Source organism: Eucalyptus grandis, chromosome 9 (genome assembly GCF_016545825.1).
Source record: "Eucalyptus grandis isolate ANBG69807.140 chromosome 9, ASM1654582v1, whole genome shotgun sequence".
NCBI classification, from domain to species: Eukaryota; Viridiplantae; Streptophyta; class Magnoliopsida; order Myrtales; family Myrtaceae; genus Eucalyptus; species Eucalyptus grandis.
Genome location: NC_052620.1, coordinates 19,655,096 through 19,667,127, shown reverse-complemented (window position 1 = coordinate 19,667,127; position 12,032 = coordinate 19,655,096). Strand labels below are relative to the sequence as shown.

Genomic DNA, 12,032 nt, shown 5'->3' with positions numbered 1-12,032 from the left:
CAAGCAACTTCTCGTTAATTACCGCGGTCAAAGAAACCCGATTGGTCACCGGTCATCCCCCAACTTGCACGAAAAACATAATTAAAATAAATAAATAAAAATTTCATTTTTTTCATTACTTTTCTTTTTCTTTTTATCTCTGAATTATTGATATTAACCCAAATATTAAATCCCATGAAATTGCCTATATAAACTCCCCTTCCACCCCCACCTTCCCACACTCTCCAAACTTCTCCTTCCTCCACCTCCTCCAAACTTCCTCCTTCATCGTTCTCGTCCATCCATGGCGCACCTCCTCGTTCATATTTTTCATATTTTTCATATTTGTCATCACCTTTTTTCTCTTTTTTTGGGCTGAATCATTGATATTAAGTTAACCCAAATATTAAATAAATCCCATGAAATTGCCTTTATAAACTCCCCTTCCACCCCACCTTCTTCCCACACTCTCCAAACTCCTCCTTCCTCCAATCTTCCTCCTTCATCGTCCTCGTCCATCCATGGCGATCCCGGCCGCCGCCGCCGCCGCCCTCCTCCTCTTCTCCGCCGTCGCCGCCGTCGCCGCCGCCGCTGCGAGGACTGACGAGGAGGTCATGGGCATGTACGAGCTCTGGCTCGCCAAGCACGGCAAGGCCTACAACGGCCTCGGCGAGCGGGAGCGGCGGTTCGAGATCTTCCGCGACAACCTCCGGTTCGTGGACGAGCACACCGCCCTCAACCGGTCGTACGCCCTCGGGATGAACCGGTTCGCCGACCTCACCAACGAGGAGTACCGCGCCATCTACCTCGGCACCCGGAGCGACCCCATGCGCCGGGTGGCGAAGGCGAGGCGCGCGAGCGACCGCTACGCCCTCCCGCCCCTGCGACGACAGCATGCTGCCGGCCGCCGTCGATTGGAGGACCAAGGGCGCCGTTAACAAGGTCAAGGACCAGGAGCTTGCGGTAATTTCACATCTTGACCTCTCTTAGCTTTTTCCCCTCTTACTTTTTCACTTTGCCTGCGCGGATCACGTTCGTTTCTTGGAGATGAAGTTTCCCATTTTTAGTCTTTAACCTCCATTTAATAATTTTAATTATAATTTATTATCTTGTCACTGAGCATGGGAAATACCACCATTTTATGAATCGATTTAGGCATGAATTGAATATCGGAGGAGTGGGTTTTTTTTTTTTTTTTTTTTGGTCGAAGAGAAGTGGGTTGATTGTATATATATTTGTATGGATCGATACGAATCCTATCGATTTGAATATCAAACCCGATATGATGACTTTTTGAAAATTGAAATCCTACCCTTATCTCTTTGAGGTAGTTCAGTTGTGTTGGCTAGTGATTTTGAACCTGATTTGGTTAGTAATCTTGTTTGTTTTGCGCTGCAACAAGAAAAAAGTTCATTTTTTTAGTTAAGTCTAACATCGCATTTTAGCCAAAAAGAAAAAAAAGGGGGAAAGAGAAAAGTCTTGACATCACATGGATAGACTAAAACCAGTGAAGTATGCAGTTGTCTTCCTACATCACTTGGGGTTTACTCAATCAAATTAGGCTTATGTGATCATCATCAATTGAGGGTTTGACAAATTAATTCAGATGCATGAACAACGTTTTGGCATTAAATCAACACGTTTCTGCTACAGATTACCCGTTTGCTGTATTGATCTGCCTCTGCAGTAATCACAAATTTAGCTCATCAAGCTGAAAACCCAATTTGTTTTTCTCCCTCATCTTTAACAGGAAGCTGCTGGGCCTTCTCTACCATAGCCGCCGTGGAAGGAATCAACCAGATCGTCACCGGCGAGCTCATATCCCTCTCCGAGCAAGAGCTTGTGGATTGTGACCGGTCCTACGATGCCGGTTGCAATGGTGGGCTCATGGACTATGCCTTCCAGTTCATCATTGACAACGGTGGCATCGACACTGAGGAGGACTACCCTTACCTGGGAGTCGATGGAACCTGTGATGCGTCTGGGGTCAGTACTTCCTAGTCTTTCGCAATTCACATCAGTTGTTGAAGTCGACATCATTCTATTTTGGGAACTGAGTTTTGGAAGGGATTGAATTTTCTATTTTCTGATTGCTGGCTTTCGAATGAAAATTGCAGGTTAACTCAAAGGTGGTGAGCATTGATGGGTACGAGGATGTCCCGGCCTTCGACGAGAGAGCCTTGAAGAAGGCTGTGGCTCATCAACCCGTGAGTGTTGCCATTGAAGCTGGAAACAGAGATTTCCAACTTTATGAATCCGTGAGTGACTTTTAAGACTTTGTTATCTTTTTCAATCTGTGGCTGCAATGAAACGCAGTTTATATCAGAACCAGATTCCATGATGGATATGAAATTGGAACTGCAATACAGAGAATTTTCGAGGCACTATATAATGCCTTGTTATAACTATAAACCTAAACCCCGCCGAATCTGCAGGGCGTGTTCACCGGCGAATGTGGAACTGCGTTGGACCACGGTGTGATCGCGGTCGGATATGGGAAGGAACATGGTGCCGACTACTGGCTTGTGAGGAACTCGTGGGGTGCCGAGTGGGGCGAGAGCGGATACATCAAGATGGAGAGGAACTTGGCCAACAACTACTTCGGCAAGTGCGGTATCGCAATGGAGGCTTCTTACCCTGTCAAGACCACCCAGAACCCTCCTAGTAAATATTCTTCAATGGGAAGCAGCGGTGGCATCAAACTTGTCAGCAGTTCTTGAAGTCCGGAATAGAGGAAAACTTACAGAAAGGTGCAAGATTGATTGTCTTTGAGTTCGGGGATCACTCTGGGTTCACATAATTGTGTTATATTCCTTGCCGGGGGTCGGTTTATGGAAGGGGGAAAGGAATATGGATGCACATCGGGCGGTTTTCTTATGATTCTACTGTAAATATCTTTCATTTCATCAACATTTGAATTCCGAAGAATTGCACCATAAGAAGTAATAGTTATTGTAACTCGAATTGCCTAGTTCAAGTCTTCAATCGAAACTCCTCTCTTTCACATATTATTTTCTGTTATTACTCGCTCAACTTTGTTCACTCCCTTTGTCTCTCGGCATGAATTCACCTCCCCTGATCCTACGGGCACGCTGATCCAAAGACAGGAATGATGTTGGTAATTACAGGTTTGCTAATGAGTTTTCTCTGATTCATCAGAAACCCGACCTCGTTGGTTTGGTGAATAGCAGTCTAAGTCAAATGCTACCATGACGAACTTAGACTGGCCAATTTTGCAAGGGTTTGATGACAAGTGGCTAGCAAAGCACCCCTTTGCAACGTTGAGGAAGAATCGGAAAAAGAGACAACGCAATACGCAATTTTAAGAAAATGCCAACTGTAACCAAACATACAAAAAAAGAAAAACTCGAGAACAACAAAAAACTTCATCAAAAAATCATGGTCGACCATAGTTGATCTGTGAGGACTACCCCAGCTACTATCACTTCTAACTTCATCGAGACGCCAATAATGATCCCAAAATAATAGGAAAGAATGAAAGTACCTAGACATTGAAATTTTAAAAAAGTATAAGAAAAGTAAAGCTAACTAGTTATGTACACTGTTGAACTTAGAGAAGTATCATGAATTACTTCTTCACGAGATAGGAGGAAGATCACAGCCATCCTTTCCATTGCCTTGATGGTCTTCAACTCTCTTGAGGCAAAACCAAAGGCTGCCATCCACCCTGAAGGACCAAAGCTGAATGACAACATCCTTCATGAGTTCATTCCGCTCGTAGGGATGCGCGACCCCATTCCACCTCTCCGTCAACACGTAAGAAAAATTTTTGCTCTGGTAATTCCACCTCTTGAGTTGCAACTGAGAAACTTCGAGGCACGGCTCAATGAGGGAAACCTTAATGCCCTCCTTCCTATCTAGGATTCGGATCTCTTCTTCGCTCAGGAAACCTTGCCTTATCTGCTTGTTGGGTATAGAGAGCCTACTTTGGCCTCGGCTCATGTCCGTGGCAGTAAGAGTCTTCTCCACCACGAGCGTCATATCCCGACCTTGCATCTCCTGAATTTTGTCCATGTACTTCGTCGGCAATTTGCTTGGTCCGATTAGAGCCGCGAGACCCGTCTGGGGAGTTCTCTTGGGTTTCTTGGAAACTCTTCCCCATTCTTGGGTTTCGGAGGAATCAAATGTACGCGACCTCTTCTTGTGGTTCTCAGCGACGGCTCTCGAAGGCTCTTGCTTGTTGTTTTGGACAACGACAAATGGGTCAGAACTTGACGTCTGGGCGTGGAATGTCGGCCTTCGCGCTCGCGGGGATCTCTTCTTCCGAACGATCCATCCGACACCGATTGGCCCAAAAGTGGTGGTGGTCACGAGGGTGACCTTCTTCTCACCATCGCGATCAAAGATGGAAGGCCCGAGACTTAGCTTTCCCTCGGAGATGAAAGAAGCTACATCTGCCAAGAGATTGAGAGATGAGAAATCGAGCTTCATCTTTCTGTCCCCCTTTGAAAGACGGTTTGCAGACCGAAAGTAGACCGTCGCTGCCGGAAAACTTTGATACCCCATTATCGCCAAGTGCTGAAGAGATGAACAGACGAAGAGACGATGATCGTGGGTTTTGCCACAGAGAGAGAGAGAGAGAGAGAGAGCGACGAAGAAGGGGTGAGAGGGAGGGGAAGAAGAAAGCTAGTGCGAATCCAAATTAGGAAACATTAGGAAATACTTGAAGAAGATGAGAATTCTGAGCGGATCATAAGTGAGATACGGGAGTTTCATTATAGGAAATATTAGGGCTTTGTGACCGTTGTGACCGTTGAGTGCTTACTCGGACGAGTGATTCTGACAAAAAATTTGTTGTCGATCTCCGAATTAGTCACGAATTGTTGTCTGCCCCCGAATTTTTCACCAAAAAGTTGTACTTTGATTTTAATTGCACGTGTATTACAATTCTCTGGATTTTAATTACACGTGTACCTGAAAACAGAGCACGATTTTGCGAGGAGCCGAAAGCGTATAAAACATCATCACTGATTTCTCTCAGTCACAGGTCTTCTTCGTCGTTCTCAATCGCCAGAAACCAGCCGTGGCTGTCGATCTCCACCGCTCCCACCACGGCGCCAAAACTCCTCTGTTCTGCCCTGTTTTCTGGCCGGGAAGTCTGAAGTAGTTGGTCCTCATTCAGAACTCCTTTGCAGGCGCTGATCTTCATTGCGAACACGTCTAGGGCCTCTATTCTCCGATCTGCACACTGGCCGAGGCTAGAAATCCAATTCACCAAGGTAAAATCCATTCGCTCTGTTTCTGTCGCCTACGAATGCCACAGAGGCCTTGAGCTCTATATGATGTTCGTGAGAAAGAGGTTGTGACTGAAGCTTTGGTCTTCTAGTCTTCTGCTCCAAATCCACTCGAAGACCAAGCTCTGCAATCTCCAGTGTCTTTAACAGTTCCCCAGAGCTCCAATTCAGCAACTGCTTGTTGGTTTCCGGTATTTCCCTCGAACAAGTTTCTGATTGTCCAAATACCCCCTTCTCTCAAGAACGGGTTATCTTCATCCGCAACGCACTGCTGCATAAGCCGAGTAATCCTATCCTTGCATCTGAACTCATCTTGCTTGCTCCTCCACCAGTACAGACAATTGCCGATGACTGCAATAATGTCTCTGCGAAACCCCTCGTAAAAATATTTAAAAATATCACGTTGGATTTCGGTTAATTATTTCCTTTTATGAGTTGAGGACATAATTCCCAAGTAGGTTCTCCCCTGCAAGCAGGGGCATGGGGCTATCCACACCTCAATACATGGACACATCATCATCAACCTCCCCGAACATTTGCAGCTGAACAATTAAGATCCGACAAATTGTTTTGGAAAAAGGCAAAAGGAAAAGGAACGAGAAGACCGATTGTAGAGGATGTTTTTAGAGGCACAACAGGGGATCAAAAGTTTGTGCCCCCACGTTAACACCGCGATTACTCTATGCCTCCATGACTAGCCTCGTTTTCACGGCGCAGTACGCCCATCGAAAACAAGCTAAAGGTGTGGCGAGGCAAAAAGACCAAAAAAGAAACAAAACAAAAAGGAGAGAAATTTGAACATGCAGATGCCATGGATGAACCGAACCCACCGACGTCTGAGGTGGGGAAGAGAGAGATATGGTTCCATCTTCTTAAAGCGACCGTCTCCAATGAACCCAAGTCGGATCGCCGACAGGAGCTTATACAGGCAAAAAGGCAGCAGCTTGGCTGCCCTGCTTTATCCCTCGGGCTCTGTCCCTTGCGAAAGCCCCGGCCCAATCATTTCGACGCTAGCTAAATCGTCTTCGTTTCGGGCCGGGCTCCCTCGTCGGGTCCAGCTTCCTCTTGTCCAATTTTCTGGGCAAACGCCATGTCCGGCTGAAGAGGTGTACAAAACGGACGGCCGGAACCGGAAACTGCCTGGACCAGACCAAACCGACCGGTTGGGTCTGGTTCCCGAGAGTGTCAGTTTGGTTTTTCGGTTTCCGTTCCAAGTAGGAACTGGACTGAACTAACTACATATATTATTTTTTAAGAAATTAAAAAAATAAAAATAAAGTGACAAGCTTTTTACCTCCATAATATGAGGCATCGAGTTTTGGAAAAAAAATAAAGTGACCTCTTACATTGGACGGACTGATGGTCCAGTCTAATTCTTAGTCTTAGGATCAACCAGAACCGATCATTCCTATCTCGCCGATGGCAACACGACTGCCTCCTCTTGACGTCTCGACACAAGACACAAGATACAAGAATTTGCTGGAGCGCACCTGCAATTCTCGAGAGAGTCTCAATACGACACGACATCTTTTTTTATACTATCTTCATACGCCATGAAATGACAGAATCTTAAGAAGTATACTAGAGGTGCTCTGAGCCAATTACAAAGCACTCGCCTTTCTTAGTTGGGTATGGCGAAAGCACCATTTTACAGTTGCAGAGTGCATCTCTAGAGGTATCCACTTTCAACTGAAAGTGAAGGACAGGACACTTTCCACGATTTTGTGTAATCAGAAAATGAGCTGACTGCAGTGCAGCAGACGGGGATTTCATCCTTTTTCATATAAGAATGTTACAAATGAAGCAACAAGAATGGTCGGAAGGTACATTACAAAGTGTGCTTCAGCAGGTAACATGTGTAATGTGTGTTTCAACAGCTAACATGCCTCTTTGTATACAAGCATATCGACATTCAGATAAAAAATTGCCTCTGTTCTTGATAAACACGCCATCTTTCCTTATCCCTATAGGCAGTCGAGGTAGGATGAGCGTAGCACAGCAACGAAAGGCCATTTAAGCAAATCTTCCAAGTCCATGGAACACCGCACCAGTGGGCATGTAAGAGATGCTACTGCCCTCGCCAACTCAGGTTCTCCGTCCCTTGATCTCTCGAGCTGAGAGCATCTTTTCCTTCACTTTCCCTTCTTTTGCGCAAGAGATTTCCTCCAGGAAAGCTTCCATCCAGCTCTCAGCCATTTAAAACCACCTTGTTAAAACCAGATAGAGGCTGCTTGCCACCACAAGTATGTGTCTGGGTCATATACCTTCTTCATGTGAATTTCATATTGGCAAATGCTCGAAATTAATGCCATCAATCCTGTCACACCACCCAGCTACTACCAGAATCAGCCTTACTCCTTTCTCCTTCATTTCCCTTCTAATTCTCTGGGCCTCCTCGAATCTCCCCATGCTAGAGTAGATTCTGGCCAACAAAACATAATTAGCACAATTACTAGGCTCTCCCTCAGATAATGCTTTCCCAGCAATCTCTCCAAGCTCCACTTCCCCGTAAGTCCGGCACGCCCCTAGAAGAGCTCCCCATGCCTCTGCAGTCACCTTAACTGGCATGTCCTTTAAAATCTCATAAGCATCATGTAACCTCCGCTTCTGCTTAAGACATCCACTAAACATGAATAGTGATCACTACTTGCTTCCAACCCATAGAATTTCTGCATTCTAGCAAAGTAGCCCAATGCTTTGTCGGCCAACCCTGCATGGCTACAAGCTTTCAGCACTCCAAGAAATGTGATACCATCAGGTTGCACACTTGCCTGCTCCATCTGCCCGAAAATCTCCAGTGCAGCTCTTGCCTCCCCGTTAAGTGCATAGGCCGATATTAAGCTGCTCCATCTGCCCGAAAATCTCAGTGCAGCTCTTGCCTCCCGTTAAGTGCATAGGCCGATATTAAGCTGCTCCATGCCACCACATCTCTCTCCTTTGTACCATAAAAAATGGCACGGGCATAACCAAGACATCCACATTGCCCGTAAGCCTCCACGAGGCCGCTTCTCAACTGATGGTGAGGATCAATGTGGTTTCTTATCCCATAACCTTGGATTTCCTTAATCAAACTCAGAGCTGCCATGCCCTCACCTGCAGGCAATAGTGCAAGCAATGTTATAAGATCTGGCTTCAAATCCAATTCCCGCATTCGCCAATAAAACATAATTGCCTTGGAAGAACCTTCATCAGATGGCGATAATCCTGCAATGATCGAATTAAACGTGGAAACATCAGGCGCAACATCCATGACCTCAAATAACCGCAGGGCATCATCAACTCGATTAGCGTGGGAGTAAAGCGAAATCATAGTATTCCACACAAAACCATTTCTGTGGGTAATTTCGTCGAACAGGTGGCGGGCGGCCGAGACAGAAACACATTTCCCGTACGCGTTGACGAGACAGCACGCCACGGGTGGTTCGACAAGATGGCCGATTTGACGACGTGAGCATGGATGGAAGCACCCAGCTGAGGGCGGGAGATGGCAGCGCAGGACTTGAGGACCGAGGAGAAGACGAAGGGGTCGAGAGAGAGGGCGAGGGAGGTGTGCATGTGGTGAAAGAGAGCGAGGGCTCGGTCGTGGGAGCCTTGGCTGACGTAAGAGGTCAGGACCTTGGTGAGAGATATCAAGCACGACGAGGAGCTCGAACGGTGCATGACGAGAATACAAGGACAGCCTACGGAGTTCTTTCCTCGCGAGTCATGACTGGGTCCGACCGACTGTCCTTCGGGATTCCCCCGTCCGGCTTTTGTAGATGCGCACGTCTCTCTGTCTTGGTAAAAAGCCCAAACGGTGCTTTCGCATAAAATTCACTGATAATGTTCATGTATAATGACTAAATTTTGGATTTTTGAGGCATTCTCGCTCTCAATTTAAACATGTCGCAACGCGCGTAACAATTGCTTTAGGTCACTTCTTCAGAGATATATACAAACTGTCTTGGTGAGGCACAGGCTGCAACTATATATATAGGATTCATAAACCTGATCATCTGCTGGTAAATAGTGCACTCATCAGCACTGCCATGCGCATAGCATACAGGTGGTCCCGATGTCAAGGCATCTTCAAAAGGTAAAACCCGTCGCCCGAAAGGAAAGGAGATCGGAAGGAAGAATGGTAAACCGAAAAAACTGACACCAAAGAAAGCTTGATCAAATATGCTTGATAGCCACAAAATCTGGGTGACCGGGACTGTAACGATCAACCTTTGCTGTAGGCGTCGCCTCTTAGTAACCCCGCATTAGATCTTAGCACTCAGGGAAAGAACGTCACTCATTGGAGAACAAAACTACTGCACGAGGAGCACCTCTCGGAAAACTCAACAACTTGTTGGAAAATTCCTTTAGTTCCTTGACCGAAATGGAATGATTGTTCGGCCTTGCAGGGATGACGAGCTTCTGTAAAACCAAAATCTTACGGAGTAAAAAACTGTACTAGCTGGACCGCATGATCCTTCCTGACGTCACCGGACATTCTGACGATTCTGAGGCAGTTGGTAAGACGTCCAAAAGAGTGATCTCGTAAATCCCAGTAGTTCCCTTCAGGAATCTTGTACAAACGCAGCCATGCTTCTTGTGTCTACAAAATCAGAGCAGACAGTTAACGAAATTTCACACATACCTAGAATAGCTTCAAATGGGGATTAGTGTACTTACATCAGTGGAAGGCGCTTCACCCGGGATGATGTGTATATCCAGCACTTCCGAGCCAGGAGACCTACTCAAAACATTGACAAATTCCTGGGAGGTGCCACTTTGTTAGCATTGTCCTAAGAATCAAGCTCTGCCAACTGTTTAGGATGGCCAAGGCAAGTTCCTTGACTCGTATACCATGAGAAACTGGTTTTATCCAAAATCACAAGTCAGTACCTAGATAACAAAATGAACATTCACGACACAGTAACGATGACATAAAAGAGGTAAAAATTATCCGCATTAGTCCGTAAAAACTCTCCTGCAGAAATGACAAGCGATTACTGAGATGATACTCTGAAGCTTATCACATACTTCAGCAAGGGAAGAGAAGGCTGTGGAACTGCTAAGAAATTGGACAGGACACCAGCATGTTTCGACTCTCCACCAATTTAAGAACCATAGCTTCCTACATGATTACATCAATAATTCATGTTAAAGTGGCGTTATCCAGTGTTCTAACAACCACAAGGAATGGATTTCAGTCACAACATCAGCAACGGCAAGTTTTCTTTCTCTCACACCAAAGAAGAATAGAGCAGCCAATAGCTGCTGCATGTATCGTTCAAGCGATGCTTTTTAGTTCATACTTTTAACTTCAAAAGAATTAGCACAAACCCAAATTTGAGGAAATGCTCGTAAATGTACTGGCACAGTTTGAATAAGGTTGACAGCCATCGACAAGCCATAGCTACATTGATTTGGCAAAAGAGAGAAAGGCCACACCATGGATGAGACGATGATAGAACACGGAAAGCGAAGCCATAGTTCTTGGCATTGCTTAGGGGAACCATACCGCCTCCACCCCTCCTAGTAAAAAGTGGAAGAGAGAGACAACAACGGTGACAGCTAGTGCGATTTCCAGAGGAGAACAAAAGTTCGATTTACAAACAGATCCACTTCTATACAAATGAGGAGAGGACGGTCAACTCACAAGAATCGGTTGGTGATGCATTGTAACTACTTTCACCTGATGGAGCTTCTCCAGAACCTTTTGGACCTCACGATATTCATAACATACACCCCTGAAACAATCACAGCAATCAACGGATGCTTCTTGTAGAGATGATAGGTTCTTTAATTCCAGAAGCTCAATCCATCCATAGATGCTCAGTGACTTGATATTTGAACAGGCAACTTCGACTCTTCATGCAATAAAAAGGGAGCAACCGTCACCTTCCTAAGTTTCGGGAAGCACAATTTAGTTCTCGCAGGCCATCACAATCCCGAACAGTCAAGCTCTGGAGCATTGGACTCCCATCTATAAAATTCTTGATTAGAACATCGTTCAACAGGATTTCCTTAAGATACAGCACTTTAAGCGCCCTCATGGCAATTTTTGTAGAGAAAATTCACTTGGCAGCTCACCAACTTCAATTCAATTAAGAAGCTGCTCTGGAGAACAAAACCAGGCAATTAATATCTAACGCAAGTTGAATCAAGAGAACCGCATGCCGTAATATCCACGTTGAGAAAGCCGCCACATGCTGTAAATCCAAATCAAGGATCTCAGCATTCCTATTCAACGCAAATTCGATCCAATGATTGACCTCGCCTGCATATACCCCAGTCTTAGTCATGCTGTCCTGCTCCTCGGGCTCAAGAAACATCAAATCATCCAATTGGCGGGACATCGAAAACTCGAAATGAAGGCGGAATTTACATATCCTGGGACCTTGGTGAAGTGCGAGCACACAGCGAACAAGCTCTGAAAACCTTAACAGACTTATCTCTGTGACCGTAGCTCAAATTGTTTGAGCAATCGTGGCACAGGCACTGATCGAAGTCCAGAGGTGACTGAAGCTAGGGATGATCAGGGTCCTCACAGCATCCCTGGCGGGTAAAAGTGAGGGGATGTGAATCAAAATGGAATCCGGCAAAGCCTTGATCCGGTCCCTTTTTTGCTCACTTTTCGCAACACCCTTTGCCTTGTTCCTCCTACTGTTTCGACATTCCTCATCAAAATCACACAAGCGCTCCATCTCTATACGACAGATGAATCGAGAAGTACGTTCCAATTTCAATACAATCAGACAGAATTGGAACTGGCTTTAGTCACAGATGCATTACAGGGTCCTGCGGAATGAATCCAGTGGGCCGAGG

At 45.7% G+C, this 12,032-nt stretch overlaps 1 protein-coding gene and 1 pseudogene across 1 annotated transcript; one reads left to right on the top strand and one right to left on the bottom strand.

The window, feature by feature from the left end:
- Window positions 1-231: 231 nt before the first annotated feature.
- On the top strand, window positions 232-2,985 carry LOC104418520 (cysteine proteinase COT44). The gene is given in 6 exon segments (XM_039301324.1): window positions 232-866; window positions 868-942; window position 1,566; window positions 1,730-1,965; window positions 2,097-2,237; window positions 2,415-2,985. Coding segments are annotated over 6 exon segments (1,104 nt in total). The 5' UTR covers window positions 232-500; the 3' UTR covers window positions 2,700-2,985.
- Window positions 2,986-6,961: 3,976 nt separating this feature from the next.
- On the bottom strand, window positions 6,962-9,121 carry LOC120288047 (annotated as a pseudogene).
- Window positions 9,122-12,032: the final 2,911 nt, after the last annotated feature.